This window comes from Rhinichthys klamathensis, unplaced genomic scaffold (genome assembly GCF_029890125.1).
Source record: "Rhinichthys klamathensis goyatoka isolate OS25496 unplaced genomic scaffold, OSU_Roscu_1.1 h1tg000042l_1, whole genome shotgun sequence".
In the NCBI taxonomy this organism is placed as follows: domain Eukaryota; kingdom Metazoa; phylum Chordata; class Actinopteri; order Cypriniformes; family Leuciscidae; genus Rhinichthys; species Rhinichthys klamathensis.
Genome location: NW_026606589.1, coordinates 4,758,912 through 4,778,965, shown reverse-complemented (window position 1 = coordinate 4,778,965; position 20,054 = coordinate 4,758,912). Strand labels below are relative to the sequence as shown.

General features: G+C 38.6%; 3 protein-coding genes across 3 annotated transcripts; all 3 read right to left on the bottom strand.

The window, feature by feature from the left end:
- Window positions 1-7,994: 7,994 nt before the first annotated feature.
- LOC130082241 (mucin-5AC-like) lies at window positions 7,995-12,407 on the bottom strand. The gene is made up of 8 exons (XM_056247009.1): window positions 10,484-12,407; window positions 10,173-10,336; window positions 9,878-10,049; window positions 9,522-9,766; window positions 8,958-9,141; window positions 8,520-8,709; window positions 8,173-8,351; window positions 7,995-8,080 (listed from the first exon to the last, which is right to left on the bottom strand). Exons 1-8 carry the CDS (start codon window positions 11,919-11,921, stop codon window positions 7,995-7,997), a joined length of 2,658 nt encoding a protein of 885 aa, XP_056102984.1. The 5' UTR covers window positions 11,922-12,407.
- A 7-nt stretch (window positions 12,408-12,414) lies between these two features.
- LOC130082240 (mucin-5B-like) lies at window positions 12,415-15,677 on the bottom strand. The gene is made up of 2 exons (XM_056247008.1): window positions 12,608-15,677; window positions 12,415-12,437 (listed from the first exon to the last, which is right to left on the bottom strand). Exons 1-2 carry the CDS (start codon window positions 15,675-15,677, stop codon window positions 12,415-12,417), a joined length of 3,093 nt encoding a protein of 1,030 aa, XP_056102983.1.
- Window positions 15,678-15,741: 64 nt separating this feature from the next.
- LOC130082239 (mucin-5B-like) lies at window positions 15,742-20,038 on the bottom strand. The gene is made up of 5 exons (XM_056247007.1): window positions 17,216-20,038; window positions 16,520-16,760; window positions 16,298-16,378; window positions 16,003-16,057; window positions 15,742-15,915 (listed from the first exon to the last, which is right to left on the bottom strand). Exons 1-5 carry the CDS (start codon window positions 19,902-19,904, stop codon window positions 15,742-15,744), a joined length of 3,240 nt encoding a protein of 1,079 aa, XP_056102982.1. The 5' UTR covers window positions 19,905-20,038.
- Between the last annotated feature and the right edge of the window lie 16 nt (window positions 20,039-20,054).

The window sequence follows — 20,054 nt, the reverse complement described above, 5'->3', positions numbered from 1 at the left end:
GTTGCTTCAGATCATTAGCGTTTGAATAGCGTGCGCTCTCCGTGGGCATGTCACTTTAGCGGAATAATGAGATGCGAGAACGATAATGAGAACGGCTGACACCTCTCTCTTTTTACATAGATTACATAAACAAAGAATATTTATTTTAGTTTTAAATTAGATAAATATAAATATCATAAACATATATTGCTCATGTCTGGGTGAATAGTATTCGCTGAGTTTTGTTTAAGTTTAGAGACGTGCTCCAGAAAAAAAGTTCACGGACATGGAGAGGCAGAACGCACACCCTGTTTATTTTCTTTATTTTACAAAAGCACAATATTTTATTTCGATTGTAGGTGGGCACATAAAAAAGTAGTCATTTAACCGTTTATTTTTTAATATGTCTTAACTCTGTATGACCAGAAATGATGGAGTAGTTTAAGTCTATTTTTCTGCTATGTGAAAAAAATCTGCCAAAACGCACTGGTGCGTTTGCCGTCCCCAGAGGGTTAAACAAGGGGAGCACAATCTTACGCTACCGGACTATCGAGGAGGCCAACAGTAAAGCCTACAGCTTCGAATGTCACGGGCATCAACCCGGGCAGTGTTTTGGCTCTAAGGGAGCATACTCAACCATCCCAATGGGAGGGAGTGACTAATCTGTCTCTACCTCAGCCTGGGTGGTTAAGGGTGATAACATATGAGCTACTGATAGCAAAGTACTCTAATTTATGACCCTAACAAGGGGAGCACTACCACATGACCCTGAGGGATGTATCAGGGTCCAGGCCTAAAATCTTGTAAGACAGATTTTATATTCTCTACTAAACCCAGGGGAATTGAGCCCTCGGTAAGTGGCCTACGGCATTTGACCTTATGACTTGAATTCTTATTCAAGGGGCTCAGAGGAAAAAGACTTGCTGGATATCCCAGCTACTATTCTCAATGCTATAAAGGTTGGAGGCCTGAGCATAATGCTTCTTACTCTCTAGGGAGAAAGACCTGACAACGCCCATGAGATATCTGCATGGGAGGCTTTTTGAAGATAGCCTGCTACCTATGCTGCTATCTACCCTGTAACACCACTAGCATTTACACCTAATGCAAAAAGGCGGGCCTTGGCTAACGACTCTTGTATTAAGAGGAAGCCAGTACTAGGAAAAACTAGATTTACAGGAATAAAATCTCCTGAAGGTCTAAGGAACCTACACTCAGAAACTGAGAGGCTCGAGACGAGAATGCTTAGCAGACCGGCACAGCAAATCCTAGATACTAAGCCTAAGCCAGATATCAAGGCGGCCCCATAAGGGCCGGCACGTGAATATATATGTCTGAAGTTCAGAGTTATCATCTCAAAACGACTCTCTAAAGTGAGAGGAGATTTGCTGCTCTAGTATAAGGTGGCTATCAATGTGGCCCGATGAGGGCCAATGCTTGATTTTGTAGTTCTATCTGGAGCTTGACAGAGCGGTGGCCTCAGTAGAAAAACTCCCGATAGGGAGAAAGCCATCTCACGCAGAAATTTGATGCTCGGATGAACAGTGGCCTCACCAGAAATTTTCCGTATAATAAAGCAAACCTGTTCATTACTTTAGATTGGCACTACCCACTATATAAGCATGACATCTCTAACAAGAGGAGGCCTATGGGAAGGGTATGTAAAGCCTTCCTACAGTATATATGGGAACTTCAGGGCCCTATTTTTACCTATCCTATAAAAACCCTACCTAACACACCCTTAATACAAACCCTACCTAACACACCCCTAATACTTTCTAACAGGGAACCGAGGTAGACTGTACAACCTTACTAAAAACTCTCGTAAAAGGGAGGAGACCTACAGAGCTCAACCTGCTGCCCTTAGAGCGATGGCCTAAACGACATTCGTAAATGGAAGCCTATCACCATAAAGAGCTTGAAAGTGCACACTTACCACCAAACCCGACGCCAGACCTAAAAAAAAAAGGGTTCCAACTTGAAGGAATCCCTTATCATAGGTCTAGCCTCAGGGCTGATGCAAGAAGCGCCTGGGGTGATGAGTGTGCAGATTTGGACCGCAGTGTTATGCTTTTTTTTTTTAATTTTTATTTAAATGCAGCCGAGCGCGCCTTCGCCTCTCTGAACTTTCCCATCACCGCCTCGACAGAGGTGACGGAAAAGTTCAGGAGGCGACACTGGTGCATCGAGAAGAAAAGCTTTTCTTTCTCCCCCCGATGTTATCCAAGTACAACCGCAGATGCCTCTCCCCGGCCACCATCGCCACCATCGAGTTCGTCCGATCGTGGCGGCAGTTTGTTTGGTGGCCCAGAGATAGCTAAATCTGTAGTGGGGTGCAGCTCGTTTCCACTGCGTCAGGGGAAAGACCCTAACCTTGGTCCAAATCGTACAGCAGACCATCCTGGTATAATTGCAACACAGCCATTGTGTGCAAGATATTACCAGCCAGACCCGCCATTGGGTATGCCCTGCCATTTAAGCACGATGTTTGTTTAAAAGGCAGGGCCTGAGCACTTAGTGTCGGTGCTTCTCCAACTGACGAGAGACAGTCTCTTTGAACTTGTACTTGAACTTCTCGTCAATTGGGGCATCAACGCATACCCATGTTCGTGCATCCCCTCAACATCAGCGTAGTTTGCTTGCTGATGGTGATGGATGCGCACTGAACACGGGTTCTTCCATGCCTCTTCGATCTCATTATATAGATCGGATAGAAATGGAAGGCTCACGGGAGCTGGAGCGTTATGGCTGGAAAGAAACCGTTCGTAAAGTCTGCCATGAGTGGTATGAGTGGTCCTACGGCAGCAAAGTCTCGCTGAAGCGCTTTCCATAGCACTCAACAACTCAACATACGCGGGGCAGGGTGGCTGTGAGGGTTTTCCTCATCAGCCAGCTCTTGCTTTCTAGGGCTGTCAGCAGAGCACTTGCTGCCGGATCAGAGGATGTTAGTGACAACACATCCTCATCCGGCAGCTCAATCTTGCGAGCCTCCTAGGGATGTGAGAGATAACAACTCTCTCACACTCCTCAGCAAGCTTTCTCTGAAACCCCACATTTCTAGTCTCGGCTCTGCCTCAGCGCGAGCGGGACCTGAATCGCATCAAAAGAAAAAACTCACGATTGGCACAAGCAGTTCCCTCAAGAACTGATCCTGCTTGCTACAAGCCCAAACATTAAACGCACAAGTTGTGTGTGTCATCAAGTGTCAATATAGACACGGATCCACACACTTCCTGAAATGTTTTTCACATAGTCCATAGATTACCTTTTGAAGTTTTCTGGATGAAGCTACAAACAAAACAGTCCGTGAAGATGAAAAGAGGATGACATGTTCACTAGGCGCCCCTTTTATACTTCCGAAGTCGCACTAGTAGTGACGTCATAGGCTGTCGCCGGTCAATAAGATTGCCGTGATTGGATAAGCTTTCAGACACCGGTTCACGTGGAGGGCGTTCCCCAATAGTGTCATCGACGCAGTGCGAGTTCCCTTTCGAAAGGGAACTGAATGGTATTAAAAAATATAGATGAAGCGAAGTTTTACGTGTTGAGATGTTGTGGGATCTCTGTGAGAAGCACCGTACTAAGCATTCACATCTATGGAGTTTATTTTCTGAAGTATACTTAAAGGTGACCTATAATTCAAAATTGAATTTACCTTGGTATAGTCAAATAACAAGAGTTCAGTGCATGGACATGACATAGAGTGAATCTCAAACTGGACTGTTTTCGCGTTCTCATTTAATTCATGTTTATGAAAAACACCCCTGAAAAACGGTCGGTTCTCCACACAATACCGACTGTGACTCAATAGTCGGGATCATTAATATGTACGCCTCCAAATATTTGCATAATGCCAGCCCTCAATGCCAGGCGGAACTGTGCAGCCGAAGCATGGCAGTTGCTCAGTGTGGATGTACACATGAACACAAAAGTATTTTTTAGTTCCTTCATCTGAGCCTCTGAAAAAACAATGGGTTAATTTTATTTTCTCTGGAAATTTCCAAACATTTCACCGAGTGTTTCCTCAACTTGGGCAAATACAGAGCTGGCCACGGATCGAGCTACCAAGCAACACTTTCTGATGTGTAATTGTTCAAGTTCAGACAGGTAATCTTTCTCTCAAAATCGTTCAATACTGTTTATGCATCAGTAAGTCAAGCCAGTGACTAAAATATCAGCTTCACATCGTTTCTTTTAGTAGGATGAAAATAATCGTATTTAAATTGTGAACAAATTATAGGCCTATACAGAAAGCGATCAAAGAACAATCTTTCCACACAGCGCGAGTTTATCTGGACACTTGCCAAACTCGTTATGAAATCAATGACGCACGTTACTGCACAACGAAGCTCTTACTATATTTACATCATCGTGTTTGCATTGGTGAAAGCAGAGAGAGTGCAGAAACTGCTTTGCAATGATAAGATCTTCATTCTCACGATCAACACACTGTCATCTGCTCAATGCTCATCACGGCAACATTTTATGTGATGGGAATAGATCTAAATACTTTAAAAACATCTCACGATTCGTTAATCTCGATAGCTGTTATAGTAAAAACGTATAATAGCAGTAGTAAAAGTATTCGGGAGAGAGTTTCACATGTAATGCGTTGCTATTTCATATGCAAGCATGTCAGCCAATCACAGCAGTGGCCGCGGTTACACTGAATCCCACAGCAGACACGCACCTTCAAACAGAGTGTTCAAATCAGAGGCTAAAAGCAGGCTAGGAAAAATGCCATTTATTTCTAAATTATGATTATTTTTATCTAAAAAACATACTAACATTATAAGGGTAACCCAGGAAACATTATAAAATAAAATAAAAAAAACATTCTAGGGCACCTTTAAGTAAAGTTCAAGTGTATTTTATGTATACTTTATGTAGTAAGTACTACTATCAGTGTACCAGTAGTAAACTTGTAAGTGTTCAATTCTGTTTGGGACTAAATTGGCGCACTTTTTAGTATATAAAAGTATACATATAAGTTTACTATGTAGGCTAACAGTAGTAAACTTTATGTGCACAACTAGTTCACAACTACATTTCTCATTTGTACTGCATCTGTACTACAGATGAACTTATAAGTATACTAGTAGTTTACTATTTTATTACTTGTAGCACAAAACTATAAGAAAGTACACTTTGAAGTATTTCAGTAAACTACTAGTTTAGTAGTTTTGTAATGCAAGTATACTTGTAAGTTTTCTTCAAGTGAACAACATCATTCTTATAGTTTACTATTTATATATTATTTTTGTACTTTAAGTACACTGCTATGTTTCTATTAAGGTAATTTTTGTATATATTTGAATACCTTTAACTGTACTTTAACTCTTTCCATTTTAAAAACATTTTATTCTAGCATCATCCTAACAGAACCATGGCAAAATGCAAACTGAAACGCCACATAACAAAAACACACAAGAAACCAAAGCCAGGGAATATATAACACTATTGTTCTTACTGAACAAACCTTTCACACCTCTGCCAGGTATGAGACCAAATCTTCATTTTTCTTTTATCATTATTCTTTTGTTTTTATTCAGCCAATATTAGCCTTTATTCTGGCAATTTGTGGTTTGCCCATTACTTTGATCCCAATATACATTTATCCACCTATTATAAAAAGGCTTCTTAGAAAACAAAACAAAACATTTTCCCACAACATTACATGAATTATTTTGACGGAATATATCATAAAATAACTGCACCTGTTCAGCAGGTGCATTAGAGCTACAATTAGCATCAAGCTACATAAGACCATTTATGTAATTAATACTACTAAGCTTATACGATTATACTATACCAGCAATTTACAGCACCACTCAGCCATTTATACCAAGAATGCTTCAGGCAGGCTCTGAAGTCACTTTCTCTTTCTTTCTTTCTTTCTTTCTTTCTTTCTTTCTTTCTTTCTTTCTTTCTTTCTTTCTTTCTTTCTTTCTTTCTTTCTTTCTTTCTACACACACACACACACACACACACACACACAAACACATTATAACTTGAATACAGAACAGACTATAACAGACTCCTATTTTTATCTTTTCATTGTACCCTACAGGGCATGTGGAGTTCTTGTGGGGATAAAGGCTAACATCACACTCTTCAAAGCTGATTCATGAGTTAGCCCAAACATACATTTTGAAGCCATTGATTGTTTGTTTTTTAAAATTAGAATTTTCAAACATTATATGCTAGTTTAATTGAGCTGTACTTTCCATGTTATAATCCTAAATTTAAAGACTGAAATCAAAATTGACAATTATTGTTTTTTTATGTACTATTGCATTAATTTATTATGAGATTTATCAATGCCCATTAAAAAAAAAAATCAAGTGTCCTCATAATCTTTAATCTAAATAACTTGACATCTCTTCTCTTCTCTGATAAAGTGTTTACTGGTGCGAAGGCAGGACAACCTGTCACTCACATTAGATCGACCAATAGCACACCACAACAATCCAATCAATTCTGCATGGATAAAATCAAGTCCAGCCCTACATTTTCTCTTGTTCCAGATGCCATGCCACTTGGAAATATGTCACAATAGGGAAGAAAATACAATAACAACCTCCGTTTCATGCCAACTTTAATATTGTAGTTTGTCAAACTTCCTTTTAAATAAAATTATAGGACAATTACAGCAGAAGTTAATACAATTTTGACATATAACATTCAATAACATTTGTTACATAGTGTATTTTTAAAAACAATCTCACAATATAGATATTGATACAGTGATGACTGGTAGAGATTGAGAGCAAGCAATTTGGATATTGGAGTAATTCACAGGTCACCAATATTTTATTTCTACATTTATTCAATTTGTTAAATTTAGTAAAAAAAAAAAAAAAAAAAAAAAAAAACCTACACCACCACTGTTTACACAATATGCCCTCTATATTGTATGAATACACTTCTAAATACAGCATATTTTTTATACTTTTTAGTAATTTATATATTACCTACATTTAAACTTGTTTAACAAACATTTTAAAAAAAAAAACATTTAACATTTAAAAGTAACATCTTGATTCATGTGTAACTGTTCTATTTCATCTTTTTTTACCGAAATGGTTCTGGTCCTCGTGCTGGTGTGTTGCTGAAATCTGATGTGCTGAAAGGTGTACGGTGGGGAACTGTGAACCTCAGGCCGCTGTCCCAAGTTTCTGAGAGCCAAAAGAAGTTGTGACGTCCTTATAACCTGCTCATAAACAAACAGAAAACATTTTAACATCCAAAGTAATTATATAACATATTATATATATATTATATACAGTATAACATATTATAACAAATAAAATCAAATTATTTTATTTTATGCAAGGCAAAATGCATTTCCATCATGCAAAATAACCAATGCAGACTGATGCATTTAGCTGACTGACTTGTTGTTATATAAAAATCGATATCGGTTCATCAACATGAATAACGATTAAAATCTGCTAATCAATCTTGTGAACCTAGCTCTAGTACGAAGCCTGTGATGCTTCATAGTTGATTTCTTTTTTATTTCCACTGTATATGGGTGGCAAAGCCATATATGTGTGGATATGCAGTATGTGTGGATACTTATATGTGGATACATATATGGCTTATATACGTATATATAAGCCGTATATGTGTGGATACTTATATGTAAGGTTTTGTTTGTTGATGATGTGCATACACTTGATATATAGTCAAAATGTCTAAACTTTAAAGACATACACCTACATACGGGACATTAATCAAAGCATTGATATAATACAAAATTAAATTACACTTACCACAGCTTGGAACGCAGACATTAGAATTATGTCGCAAAAGTGTGGTACCACTTGGGCAGTAACATCCCTCCCGTTGCATGGATTTCAAATTACTGAATGCATTATTGTCATGTAAATATTTTAGATTAAATCTAAAATCATACAAAAAATAATGATTAATCATTTCCATCCAACTTCATTTTTCTATCTTGCAAATTTTAAATATATATATACATTCTTAAGTGTTCAGAATATTTGTCAAAATTTCAAATACCTTCCATCACAGGTTGGTTCCACTTGAGGACCACATGCTAGATATTTCTGTGGCATTTTACACCTAAAATCTGAATAAATAAAAAAATGGAAATGTGTGTTTATAAATACAACAATAAAAGTTATTCTGCTGCAGTTCTGTTAAGATAATAAATATACTGACCACACATTCCACTGGTAGCATCTCTCCAGTCAACACATACTCCTGCCATAGCACATTTCTTAGCATAGGCCTGCAGTCTGGCACAGCCAACTGTTCCGTTGTTCATGTTACACACATCAATGTTACAAGCTGACACATAGGGCTCAGGAGGGACGAACTTATGGCATTTCTCAAAAAGCCTGTTGAGTTTTTAAAATAAATTGTGTTAATAGAAGAAAGCACAACTTTTTGGAAATCTTCATTAACTACATAATATCAGGAGTTGAAAATATATTCACAAACCAGTATTACTTTTGTCATTATGCTGTTATTCTTGTTTTTAAAGAATATTTTAATGACATGCTTACTTGCGTTCAATGATTTTGCATATTGCAGAAGAAGGGCATGGCACTGATGTGGACCGATGTCTTGGTGACAGAAGGGTTTTGTTGTTGTTGTTGTTATGAACATACCAATATGGAGCCATTTCTTGGCAAGATGATATTATGGTGCCATTTGGCAAGCGACAATCATTTGTGTGGTTATTATCACAAACACCTAAAAAGACCAAATCAGAGGTTAAAAAGTCCCTGAATACAAGACTTAGACAACATATTAAATAAATATGAAGTAAATGTATTAAATGAAGTATCATTGGAAATATAAAGTTTTATACAAGAATTACACATTCACACAATATTTACTCACTTTAAAAAAAAGAAGAAGAATGATTTACTGTACACCCAGACAACCTAGCAGTGTAATTTAATCTGTACACAATCATTTTAGCAAGACTGTGAACCTACCACAATGGCCTTCTGTGTTACCATGGAACTTTTGCCATGGGAGGTTGATGGAAAACATTGTGCCATTAAAAGAGATCTGTGCACCAATCTCAGATATGACCACAAGAGACTCTTTGCCGTTCTCTGTGGCACGGACATCTTTAATTTGAAATGGCAACTTTACTTCCTTGTGGTTAACATAAATCTAAAAAAATAAAATAAAAAAATAGATCAAAGCATAAACTTATATGTCCTGAACATTCAATTTGATGGTACTTATCTACATGTAAGCCAGCTGTGAAAATAAAGTGCAGCTAAAAAATTATAGCCCAACCCATCTTCTGCTCTGTCAATTGTGTGTATTATTAATAATGCAAATTTTGTGATTTAGATTAACAGCTATTAAACAACTTGGTTGGAGATGGTGGTGGATGAGTCTGGAGCCATCATACATGTATAATATTAACATCATGTTACCATTATAAATGTGTGTGCCAGATCATTTTAATGGAATATATAGCAAACGTTAAAAGGAATTTGTCACAGAAGGAATCTGAAATTTAGATAAAAAAAAAAATTATTTACCAAATTCATTACACTTCCACCAGAAAACCTCTGAGTCATGATGATCTCAGAAGATTTGTATTGAACCTTCAGAGCCTTGGGACAGGAAATACCTTCTTCAAAATCAGAGATATTAACAACTACAACACTAAAATTATACGTTGTATAAATTTCTTGCACAAGCACATAAGTGGAGTTTCCTTGAAAAGGGTAATATTTTCCATCAAATGTGACATAATGTAGGTTGAGAAAGCCACTGCAGACACCTGAAATATACAGTTTACAAATGAACATATACAGTTAATTTGTGTAGTGCAAAAAAACTTTGAGACAATAACTCAATACTTCAATAGAACATTAGATAGCCATTAACTCACATTGGCACTCATATTTAAAACAGCATCCAGACTCGTCAGCAACTTTTATGGGGGGAAATTTGTTATCACACACAGGATACTCTACAGGATCACAGTGTACTGGTTTATGCTCTATTGTACCATTTATGCATGTGTCTATATAGCAATTTCCCACATGAATAGATACACCATTCTAAAAAAAGAAAGAAGAATAGTTATTAAGTGGTGTTGTAGAGTATTTGAAGTTACTCAAAGAAAGCAAAATCTGGATTGTATAAAATGTTTTGCATGAACCTTAATTATACAAAGTGCTTACTGTAAGGGGAGGCATATATTTATCACAGTTGTGACCTGAAGGCAATACTGTTGTTAAACAGGGTTGTGATAATTTTATCACATCACACTTCTTGTCTTCTGTTTTTACACATTTTGCAATGTAACACCATCCATCACCATCAGTTTTATTGTAAATTTCTGATTCTGTGGATTAAGAGAAAGAGGTTAAGATAAAACGTTCATTATTGAATATGCATTTTATTTATTAGGACAACAAAAGAATTATAAATAAATGTATATCCAGTATATAAAAAAAGTTTTTTGAAAAGTAGAGAAGAAAAAATAGATTACCTGGCTTAAACGTATTGCCATAAATTTCACAGACACAATCTTGATGTGCAGTTTTGTGACCTCCTAATGAACCTGTGATAATTGGCAAACTTGGTGTGGTAATAATTGTGCTGTGGGAAAAATACTGATCTTTTTGTGAAATTGTTGATGATATTCCACACAATCCATGACAACATAATACTTTAATCTCGTAATCAAAACATTGCTGAGTAACACCTTGGTTCTTGTTTAAACAAACTAGTCCATCTTTAATATTGCATGTTACTACCTGGCCCAGTTGTGAAAGTAGTAGTCCAGGGAAAAGTTTTGCATGGCATTCAACCTCAGTTGGAGCAGAGCAGGTGTTAAGATATGTGTTCGTTATTGTTTTTATAGGTACAATTTCACCACCTTCGGGCCCTGTTGTTGGGCTGCCAAAGTCCATCCAGTCGGACCACTGGCAAATACATTTAGAAGGAATATTTTTTGAAATGGTTGTAGTCATATCTCTTGTTGTGGGTACAGTGGTTGTGCCTACTCTTGTGGAGGAATTGTGTAAAGCTAGAGTCAATGCTGCTGGTAGAGATGCGCCAACACAATCTCGATGACAGCCCAACAATCTCATCTCGTAGTCAAAGCACTGCTGGGTAATATTTTGGTTTTTATTTAGGCAAACAAGTCCATCTTTAAGATTACACTTTACTGCCTGGCCAAGCTTTGAAACAGGAACTCCAGGATAATGTTTTGCACGGCATTCAATTCCCTGTGGTATTGAGCAGGTGGTTGGAAAGGTGTCAGTGATGATTTTGACTGGTATTAGTTTACCTCCTTCAGGCCCTTCTGTTGGGCTGCCAAAGTCCACCCATTTTGACCACTGGCAAATACATTTAGAAGGAATTTTTTTTGAAATGGTTGTAGTCATAGCTCTTGTTGTGGGTACAGTGGTTGTGCTTACACTTGTGGAGGAATTGTGTAAAGCTAGAGTCAATGCTGCTGGTAGAGATGCACTAACACAGTCTTGATGACAGCACAACAATCTTATCTCGTAGTCAAAGCACTGTTGGGTAAAATTTTGGTTTTTATTTAGGCAAACAAGTCCATCTTTAAGATTACACTTTACTGCCTGCCCAAGCTTTGAAACAGGAAGTCCAGGATAATGTTTTGCACGGCATTCAATTCCCTGTGGTATTGAGCAGGTGGTTGGATAGGTGTCAGTGATGAGTTTGACTGGTATTAGTTTACCGCCTTCAGGTCCTTTTGTTGGGCTGCCAAAGTCCACCCATTTTGACCAATGACAAATACATTTAGAAGGAAATGTTTTTGAAATGGTTGTAGTCATAGCTCTTGTTGTGGGTACAGTGGTTGTGCTTAGTCTTGTGGAGGAATTGTGTAAAGCTAGAGTCAATGCTGCTGGTAGAGATGCGCTAACACAGTCTCGATGACAACACAACAATCTCATCTCGTAGTCAAAGCACTGCTGGGTAATATTTTGGTTTTTATTTAGGCAAACAAGTCCATCTTTAAGATTACACTTTACTTCCTGGCCAAGGTTTGAAACAGGAAGTCCAGGATAATGTTTTGCACGGCATTCAATTCCCTGTGGTATTGAGCAAGTGGTTGGATAGGTGTTAGTGATGATTTTGACTGGTATTAGTTTACCGCCTTCCTGACCTGTTGTTGGGCCACCAAAATCCAGCCATTTTGACCAATGACAAATGCATGGAGAGGTAGGAGTAAGTTGGGTTGGTTTTGATGTATTTGAAGGTGTAGAAGTTTCTGAAGGTGTACTTGATGTCGTTGTTGTTGTTGAAGCTGACAACTTAGGAATAGTTGTTGGTGCCTCTGTGGAGTTGTCACATTTTCCATTACAGCATAATACTCTGATATCATAGTCAAAGCAATGCTGTGTGATATCTTGGTTTTTATTCAAACACAAGAGCCCGTCTTTTGCATTACAAATAACAACCTGTCCAAGCTGTAAAAGAGAAAGTTGAGGATAAAGTTTTGCATGGCATTCTACCTCCTTTGGGGCTGAACAAAGGGTAGGATAGGCATCAGTTATTTTTTTAATTGGTATTATTTCACCGCCTTCAGGACCTACTGTTGGGCCACCGAAGTCCAATGGTTCTGACCAATGACAAATACATGGACCAGTAGAAGTAACTGGTTTTGATGTAGTAAAAGGTTGTATCTGTTGTGTAGGGATTTTATTCGAGGACGCTGTTATTGGTGTGGTTATTGTTGAAAGTGACAACCTAGTAGAGGTGATTGCTGCCTGTGTGGAGCTGCTACATTTTCCATGACAGCATAAAACTCTGATGTCATAGTCAAAGCATTGCTTGGTAATATCTTGATTTTTGTTAAGACACATGAGCCCATCTTTTGCATTACATATCACAATCTGGCCAAGCTGTGAAAGAGAAAGTTCAGGGTAAAGTTTTGCACGGCATTCTAATTCTTTTGGTGCTGAGCAGATGGAAGGATACGAGTCAGTAATTCTTTTGATGGAAATTATTTCTCCACCTTCAGGACCGGTTGTTAAGCTACCAAAGTCCATCCAGTCTGACCAATGGCATTTGCATCCAAGGGTAGGAGTAAGCAAAGGTATTTTTGGTGTCAGTGCTGTTGTACTGCCACAGATTCCATCACAGCAGAATACTCTAATCTCATAGTCAAAGCATTGCTGTGTTATATCTTGATTTTTGTTAAGACACACAAGCCCATCTTTTGCATTACATATCACAACCTGGCCAAGCTGTGAAAGAGATAGTTTAGGGTAAAGTTTTGCACGGCATTCTAATTCTTTTGGTGCTGAGCAGATGGAAGAAAAGGTGTCAGTTATTCTTTTGATGGAAATTATTTCTCCACCTTCAGGACCGGTTGTTACGCTACTGAAGTCCATCCAGTCTGACCAATGGCATTTACATCCAAGGGTAGGAGTAAGCAAAGGAATTTTTGGTGTCAGTGCTGAGGTACTGCCACAGTTTCCATCACAGCAGAATACTCTAATCTCATAGTCAAAGCATTGATGTGTAATGTCTTGGTTTTTGTTCAGGCACACAAGACCATCTTTGGCATTACATTTCACAACCTGGTTTAGCTGGGAAAGAGACAATCTGGGGTAATTTTTTGCACGACATTCAACTTCTTTTGGCACAGAGCAGATAGTAGGATAACCGTCCAAAACTTTTTTGATTGGCACTGTTTCACCACCTTCAGGACCTGTTGTTGGGCCCCCAAGATCCAACCACTCTGACCAACGACACATGCAGCCAGGGTTAGGAGTAAGTGTGGCTGTTTTGGACAGTGGAGACGTTGTTGAAGCAGTTGATAGAAATTTTGAAATCATTGGAGTTGTGTATATGCTAGTACCACTGGGGAAATTTTGGGCTGTTTGTGTTGTAGACGGCAGGGTAGGCATGATAGTTGACCAAGTTGGTATTGAAATTATGGATGTGATTGTACTTGTAGAGAAATGCTCGCTTGTTTTTGTTGTATTTGGTGATACAGATGTGGTACCTGATGAAACCATAGTGGTGGTTGGACATTGTGTTGTGATGCTGCTATGGTTTCCAACACAACAAAGCACTCTAATCTCATAGTCCAAGCATTGCTGTTCAAGGCCTTGGTTTTTGTTGAAGCAAATCAGTCCATCTTTCACATTACATTTCACAACCTGTCCAAGCTGTGAAAAAGGAACTCCAGGGTAATGTTTTGCACGGCATTCTACATCCTTTAGTGATGTGCAGATGGGAGAATAGGTGTCAGTTATTTGTTTAATATGTACTATTTCACCACCATCAGGTCCTATTGTTGGGCCACCAAAATTACTCCATTCTGACCAACTGCAAATACACCCAGGGGTAGGAGTAAGGGTCATGGAATCTGGTGTTATGGAAGTTGGAGAAATTGTTAAAGAACTTGCGGTAGATGTTACTGATATTGTAGTTATGCTTGTATAAGTGGAGGAGCTTTGGACAGTTGTCGTTTTAGTTGATGGTATAGGCAAGCTTGTTGATGAGATCCAAAAAGCAGTTGGAGTTGTGTATTTTGTTGAGAAGTTGCCACATTTGCTGTCACAACAGAATACTCTAATTTCATAGTCAAAGCATTGCTGTATGAGACCTTGGTCTTTGTTCGAGCAGACCAGTCCGTCTTTCACATTACATTTTACAACCTGACCAAGCTGTGAAAGAGGAACTCCAGGGTAAAGTTTAGCACGACACTTCACTTCTTTTGGTGCTGAGCAGATGGTAGATAAGGTAGACATAGGTATTACTTTACCACCTTTAACATCTGTTGTTGATTGACCAAAGTCATTCCAGTCTGACCAATAGCAAATACAAAGCGGGGTAGGAGTATAGGTGGTTGTTTTTAATGTTGTGAAAGTTGGGGAAGTTTTTGAAGGAGAAGTAGAAAATGTTGTTGTCATTGGAGTTAGAGATATACTTGTTACATTGTTTGAGATGCCAGTTGAAAATCTTGCTGAAGGTGTACCAGTAGAAAATGCTGGTAGAGTTGTGGATATGCTTTTCCTAGTGGTTGGACTCTGGACTGTTTTTGTAACCTGTTGTGTATAAGTACTTGTGGGAAAAAAATGTAAAGGTATTGTAGATGGACTTGTGTATGTGCTTGTATTTTGGACAATTACTGTTGGAGTTGGTGGTATACTGCTGCTTGATGACATAATTGTAGCTGCTGTAGTTAAGGATTGTGTTGCCATGCTTGTAGTATTAGAGGAATTATGTACTGTTGATGTTTTAGTCTGCGGTGTAGTTATGCTAGGTGAAAATGATGGTGGAGGTATATGATTAGAGATTGTTGGTAAAGTTGTGGATATGTTTTTACCAGTGGAGGCACTCTGGTCTGTTGCTGTCATAATCTGTTGTGTAAAATTGCTTGTGGACGTTTTTGCTGTAGTTGTTGGTTGGCTCATGCTAGAGGGGGAAATAAGGCTTCCTGAATGTATAGTTGGTGCTGTAGGCATGCTGGTTGAAAAAGTTGCTGAATGTGTACTAATATAAGTTATTTTAGATAGATTTGTGTACATGCTTGTAACAGTGGAGGAATTTTGGACCCTTAGTGTAATATTTGGAAGTATAGTACTGTGTTTTGATGACATCATTGTAGCTGTTGTAGTTAAGGATTGTGATGTCATTCTTGTAGTATTAGAGGAATTCTGGACTTTTGGTGTTTTAGTTGGTGGTGTAGTCATGCCAGTTCGAAACATTGGTGAAGGTTTAGCAGTAGATATTGTTGTTGGAGACGTGGATATACTTTTACCAGTGGGGGAACTCTGGACTGTTGGTGTTGTAACTTGTGTCAACCTGCTTGTTGAAGAAATTGGAGGTGTAGCAGAAAACTTTGTTGAAGTTGTTGCTGAACTTGTTGGCATGCTTGTACTTGTGGAGGAAGTAAGGCTTAATGATGTCGTAGATGAAGTTGTAGGCATGCTGGTTACAAAAGTGTGTGAAGGTGTACCAAGAGAAATTGTTGTTGATGGATTTGTAGATATGCTTGTAATGATTGAGGAACTATACACTGTAGATGTTATAGCTGGTGTTATATGCACACTTGTTGATGACATCCTTGTAGCTGTTGTAGTTAAGGATTGTGTTGTCATGTTTGTAGTATTGCAGGAATTCTGGACTGTTGTTTTTTTAGTCTGTGGTGTAGTTCTGCCAGCTGAAAACAATTGTAAAGGCATATCAGTACTAGTGGGGGAACTCTGAACTGTTGGTGTTGTAACTTGTATGAACCTGCTTGTCGAAGATATCAAAGGTCTAGCAGAAATCTTTGTTGAATTGACTGCTGTAGTTGTTGATCTGCTTTTACTTGTGTAGGAAATAAGGCTTGTTGATGTTGTAATCAATGGCGTAGTAGTTATGCCAGATGAAAAAGAGGATAAAGGTGTACCTGTAGAGATTGTTGTTGGAGTTATGGAAACACTTTTACCAGTGGGGAAGCTCTGGACTGTTGGTGTTGTAACTTGTTGTGCCAACCTACTTGTTGAAAATATTGTTGAAGTTGTGGCTGTACTTGTTGACATGATTTTACTTGTCGTGGAAATGAGGCTTAATGGTGTCATTGTTGGTTGTGCAGGCATATTGGTTGAAAAAGTTGGTGAAGGTGTACCAGCAGAAATTGTTGTTGACGTATTTGTGAATATGCTTGTAATGGTGGGGGAACAATGCACTGTTGATGTTGTAGTTGGTGTTGTACGCATGCTTGTTGATGACATCCTTGTAGCTGTTGTAGATACGGATTGTGTTGTCATGCTTGTAGTATTGGAGGAATTCTGGATTGTTGGTGTTTTAGTCAGTGGTGCAGTCATGCCAGTTGAAAACAATTGGAAAGGCGAACCAGTAGAAATTACTTTTGGAGTTGTGAAAATGCTTTTACCAGTGGGGGAACTCTGGACTGTTGATGTTGTAACTTGTGTAAACCTGTTTGTTACAGAAATGGACGGTGTAGCAGAAAACTTTGTTGAGGTAGTTGATATGCTTTTAGTTGTGTAAGAAATAAAGCTTGTTGATGTTGTTGTCGGTGGTGTAGTAGTTACACCAGGTGAAAACAATGTTGAAGGTGTACCTGTAGAGATTTTTATTGGAGTTGTGGATATGGTTTTACCAGTAGGGGAACTCTGGACTTTTGGTGTGGTAAATTGTTGTGTCAACCTGCTTGTGGAAGACACTGAAGGTATTGAAGAAAACATTGTTGACGTTGTTACAGAAGTTGTTGATTTGCTTGTACTTTTTGAGGAAATAAGATTTGTTGGTGTCTTAGTTGGTGGTGTAGGCATGCTAGTTGAAAAGGTTGGTGAAGGTGTAGCAGTAGAAATTGTTGTTGATGGATCTGTAAATATGCCTATAACGGTGAAGGAACTTTGGCCTGTTGATATCGTACTTGGTGGTATATTTATGCTTGTTGATGATATTGTTGTAGCAGCTGTAGTTAAGGAATTTGTTGTGATGTTGCCACAGTTTTCATCACAACACAATGCTCTAATCTCATAGTCATAACATTGCTGTACAAGGCCTTGGTGTTTGTTCAAGCAAACTAGTCCATCGTTCGTATTGCATTTCACAACCTGTCCAAGCTGTGAAAGAGGAACTCCAGGATAACGTTTTGCACGGCATTGTACTTCCTTCAGTGCTGAGCAGATGGTAGCAGAGGTGTCATATATTCTTTCAATAGATACTATTTCACCACCATCAAGACCTGTTGTTGGGCCACCAAAGTCGTTCCAATCTGACCAATGACAATTACATCCAGGATTAAGAGTAAGGATGCTTGTTTTCATTGTTGTGGATGTTGGAGCAGTCATTGATGGAGTTGTAGATGTTTGTAATGTTGGAGTTGAAGACATATTTGTAATATTAGAGGAATTCTGGAAGGAAGATTTTTCAGTCAGTGGTGTAGTCCTGCCCGTTGAAAATGTTGGAGAATGTGTAGACATTGTTGTTGGAGTTGTGGGTATACTTTTACCAGTGGGGGAACTCTGGACTGTTGTTGATGTAACTTGTTTTGTAAACCTGCTTGTTGAAGATTTTGAAGGTCTAGCAGAATATATTGTTGAAGTTGTGGCTGTACTTGTTGACATGATTTTACTTGTGGAGGAAATGAGGCTTAATGGTGTCATTGTTGGTTGTGCAGGCATATTGGTTGAAAAAGTTGGTGAAGGTGTACCAGCAGAAATTGTTGTTGACGTATTTGTGGATATGCTTGTAACGGTGGGGGAACTATGCACTGTTGATGTTGTAGTTGGTGTTGTACGCATGCTTGTGGATGACATCCTTGTAGCTGTTGTAGATACGGATTGTGTTGTCATGCTTGTAGTATTGGAGGAATTCTGGATTGTTGGTGTTTTAGTCAGTGGTGCAGTCATGCCAGTTGAAAACAATTGGAAAGGCGCACCAGTAGAAATTACTTTTGGAGTTGTGAAAATGCTTTTACCAGTGGGGGAACTCTGGACTGTTGATGTTGTAACTTGTGTAAACCTGTTTGATACAGAAATGGACGGTGTAGGAGAAAACTTTGTTGAGGTAGTTGATATGCTTTTACTTGTGTAAGAAATAAAGCTTGTTGATGTTGTTGTCGGTGGTGTAGTAGTTACACCAGGTGAAAACAATGTCGAAGGTGTACCTGTAGAGATTTTTATTGGAGTTGTGGATATGGTTTTACCAGTAGGGGAACTCTGGACTTTTGGTGTGGTAAATTGTTGTGTCAACCTGCTTGTGGAAGACACTGAAGGTATTGAAGAAAACATTGTTGACGTTGTTACAGAAGTTGTTGATTTGCTTGTACTTTTTGAGGAAATAAGATTTGTTGGTGTCTTAGTTGGTGGTGTAGGCATGCTAGTTGAAAAGGTTGGTGAAGGTGTAGCAGTAGAAATTGTTGTTGATGGATCTGTAAATATGCCTATAACGGTGGAGGAACTTTGGCCTGTTGATGTCGTACTTGGTGGTATATGTATGCTTGTTGATGATATTGTTGTAGCAGCTGTAGTTAAGGAATTTGTTGTGATGTTGCCACAGTTTTCATCACAACACAATGCTCTAATCTCATAGTCATAACATTGCTGTACAAGGCCTTGGTGTTTGTTCAAGCAAACTAGTCCATCGTTCGTATTGCATTTCACAACCTGTCCAAGCTGTGAAAGAGGAACTCCAGGATAACGTTTTGCACGGCATTGTACTTCCTTCAGTGCTGAGCAGATGGTAGCAGAGGTGTCATATATTCTTTCAATAGATACTATTTCACCACCATCAAGACCTGTTGTTGGGCCACCAAAGTCGTTCCAATCTGACCAATGACAATTACATCCAGGATTAAGAGTAAGGATGCTTGTTTTCATTGTTGTGGATGTTGGAGCAGTCATTGATGGAGTTGTAGATGTTTGTAATGTTGGAGTTGAAGACATATTTGTAATATTAGAGGAATTCTGGAAGGAAGATTTTTCAGTCAGTGGTGTAGTCCTGCCCGTTGAAAATGTTGGAGAATGTGTAGACATTGTTGTTGGAGTTGTGGGTATACTTTTACCAGTGGGGGAACTCTGGACTGTTGTTGAAGTAACTTGTTTTGTAAACCTGCTTGTTGAAGATATTGAAGGTCTAGCAGAATATATTGTTGAAGTTGTGGCTGTACTTGTTGACATGATTTTACTTGTGGAGGAAATGAGGCTTAATGGTGTGATTGTTGGTTGTGCAGGCATATTGGTTGAAAAAGTTGGTGAAGGTGTACCAGCAGAAATTGTTGTTGACGTATTTGTGGATATGCTTGTAACGGTGGGGGAACTATGCACTGTTGATGTTGTAGTTGGTGTTGTACGCATGCTTGTTGATGACATCCTTGTAGCTGTTGTAGATAAGGATTGTGTTGTCATGCTTGTAGTATTGGAGGAATTCTGGATTGTTGGTGTTTTAGTCAGTGGTGCAGTCATGCCAGTTGAAAACAACTGGAAAGGCGCACCAGTAGAAATTACTGTTGGAGTTGTGAAAATGCTTTTACCAGTGGGGGAACTCTGGACTATTGGTGTTGTAACTTGTGTAAACCTGTTTGTTACAGAAATGGACGGTGTAGGAGAAAACTT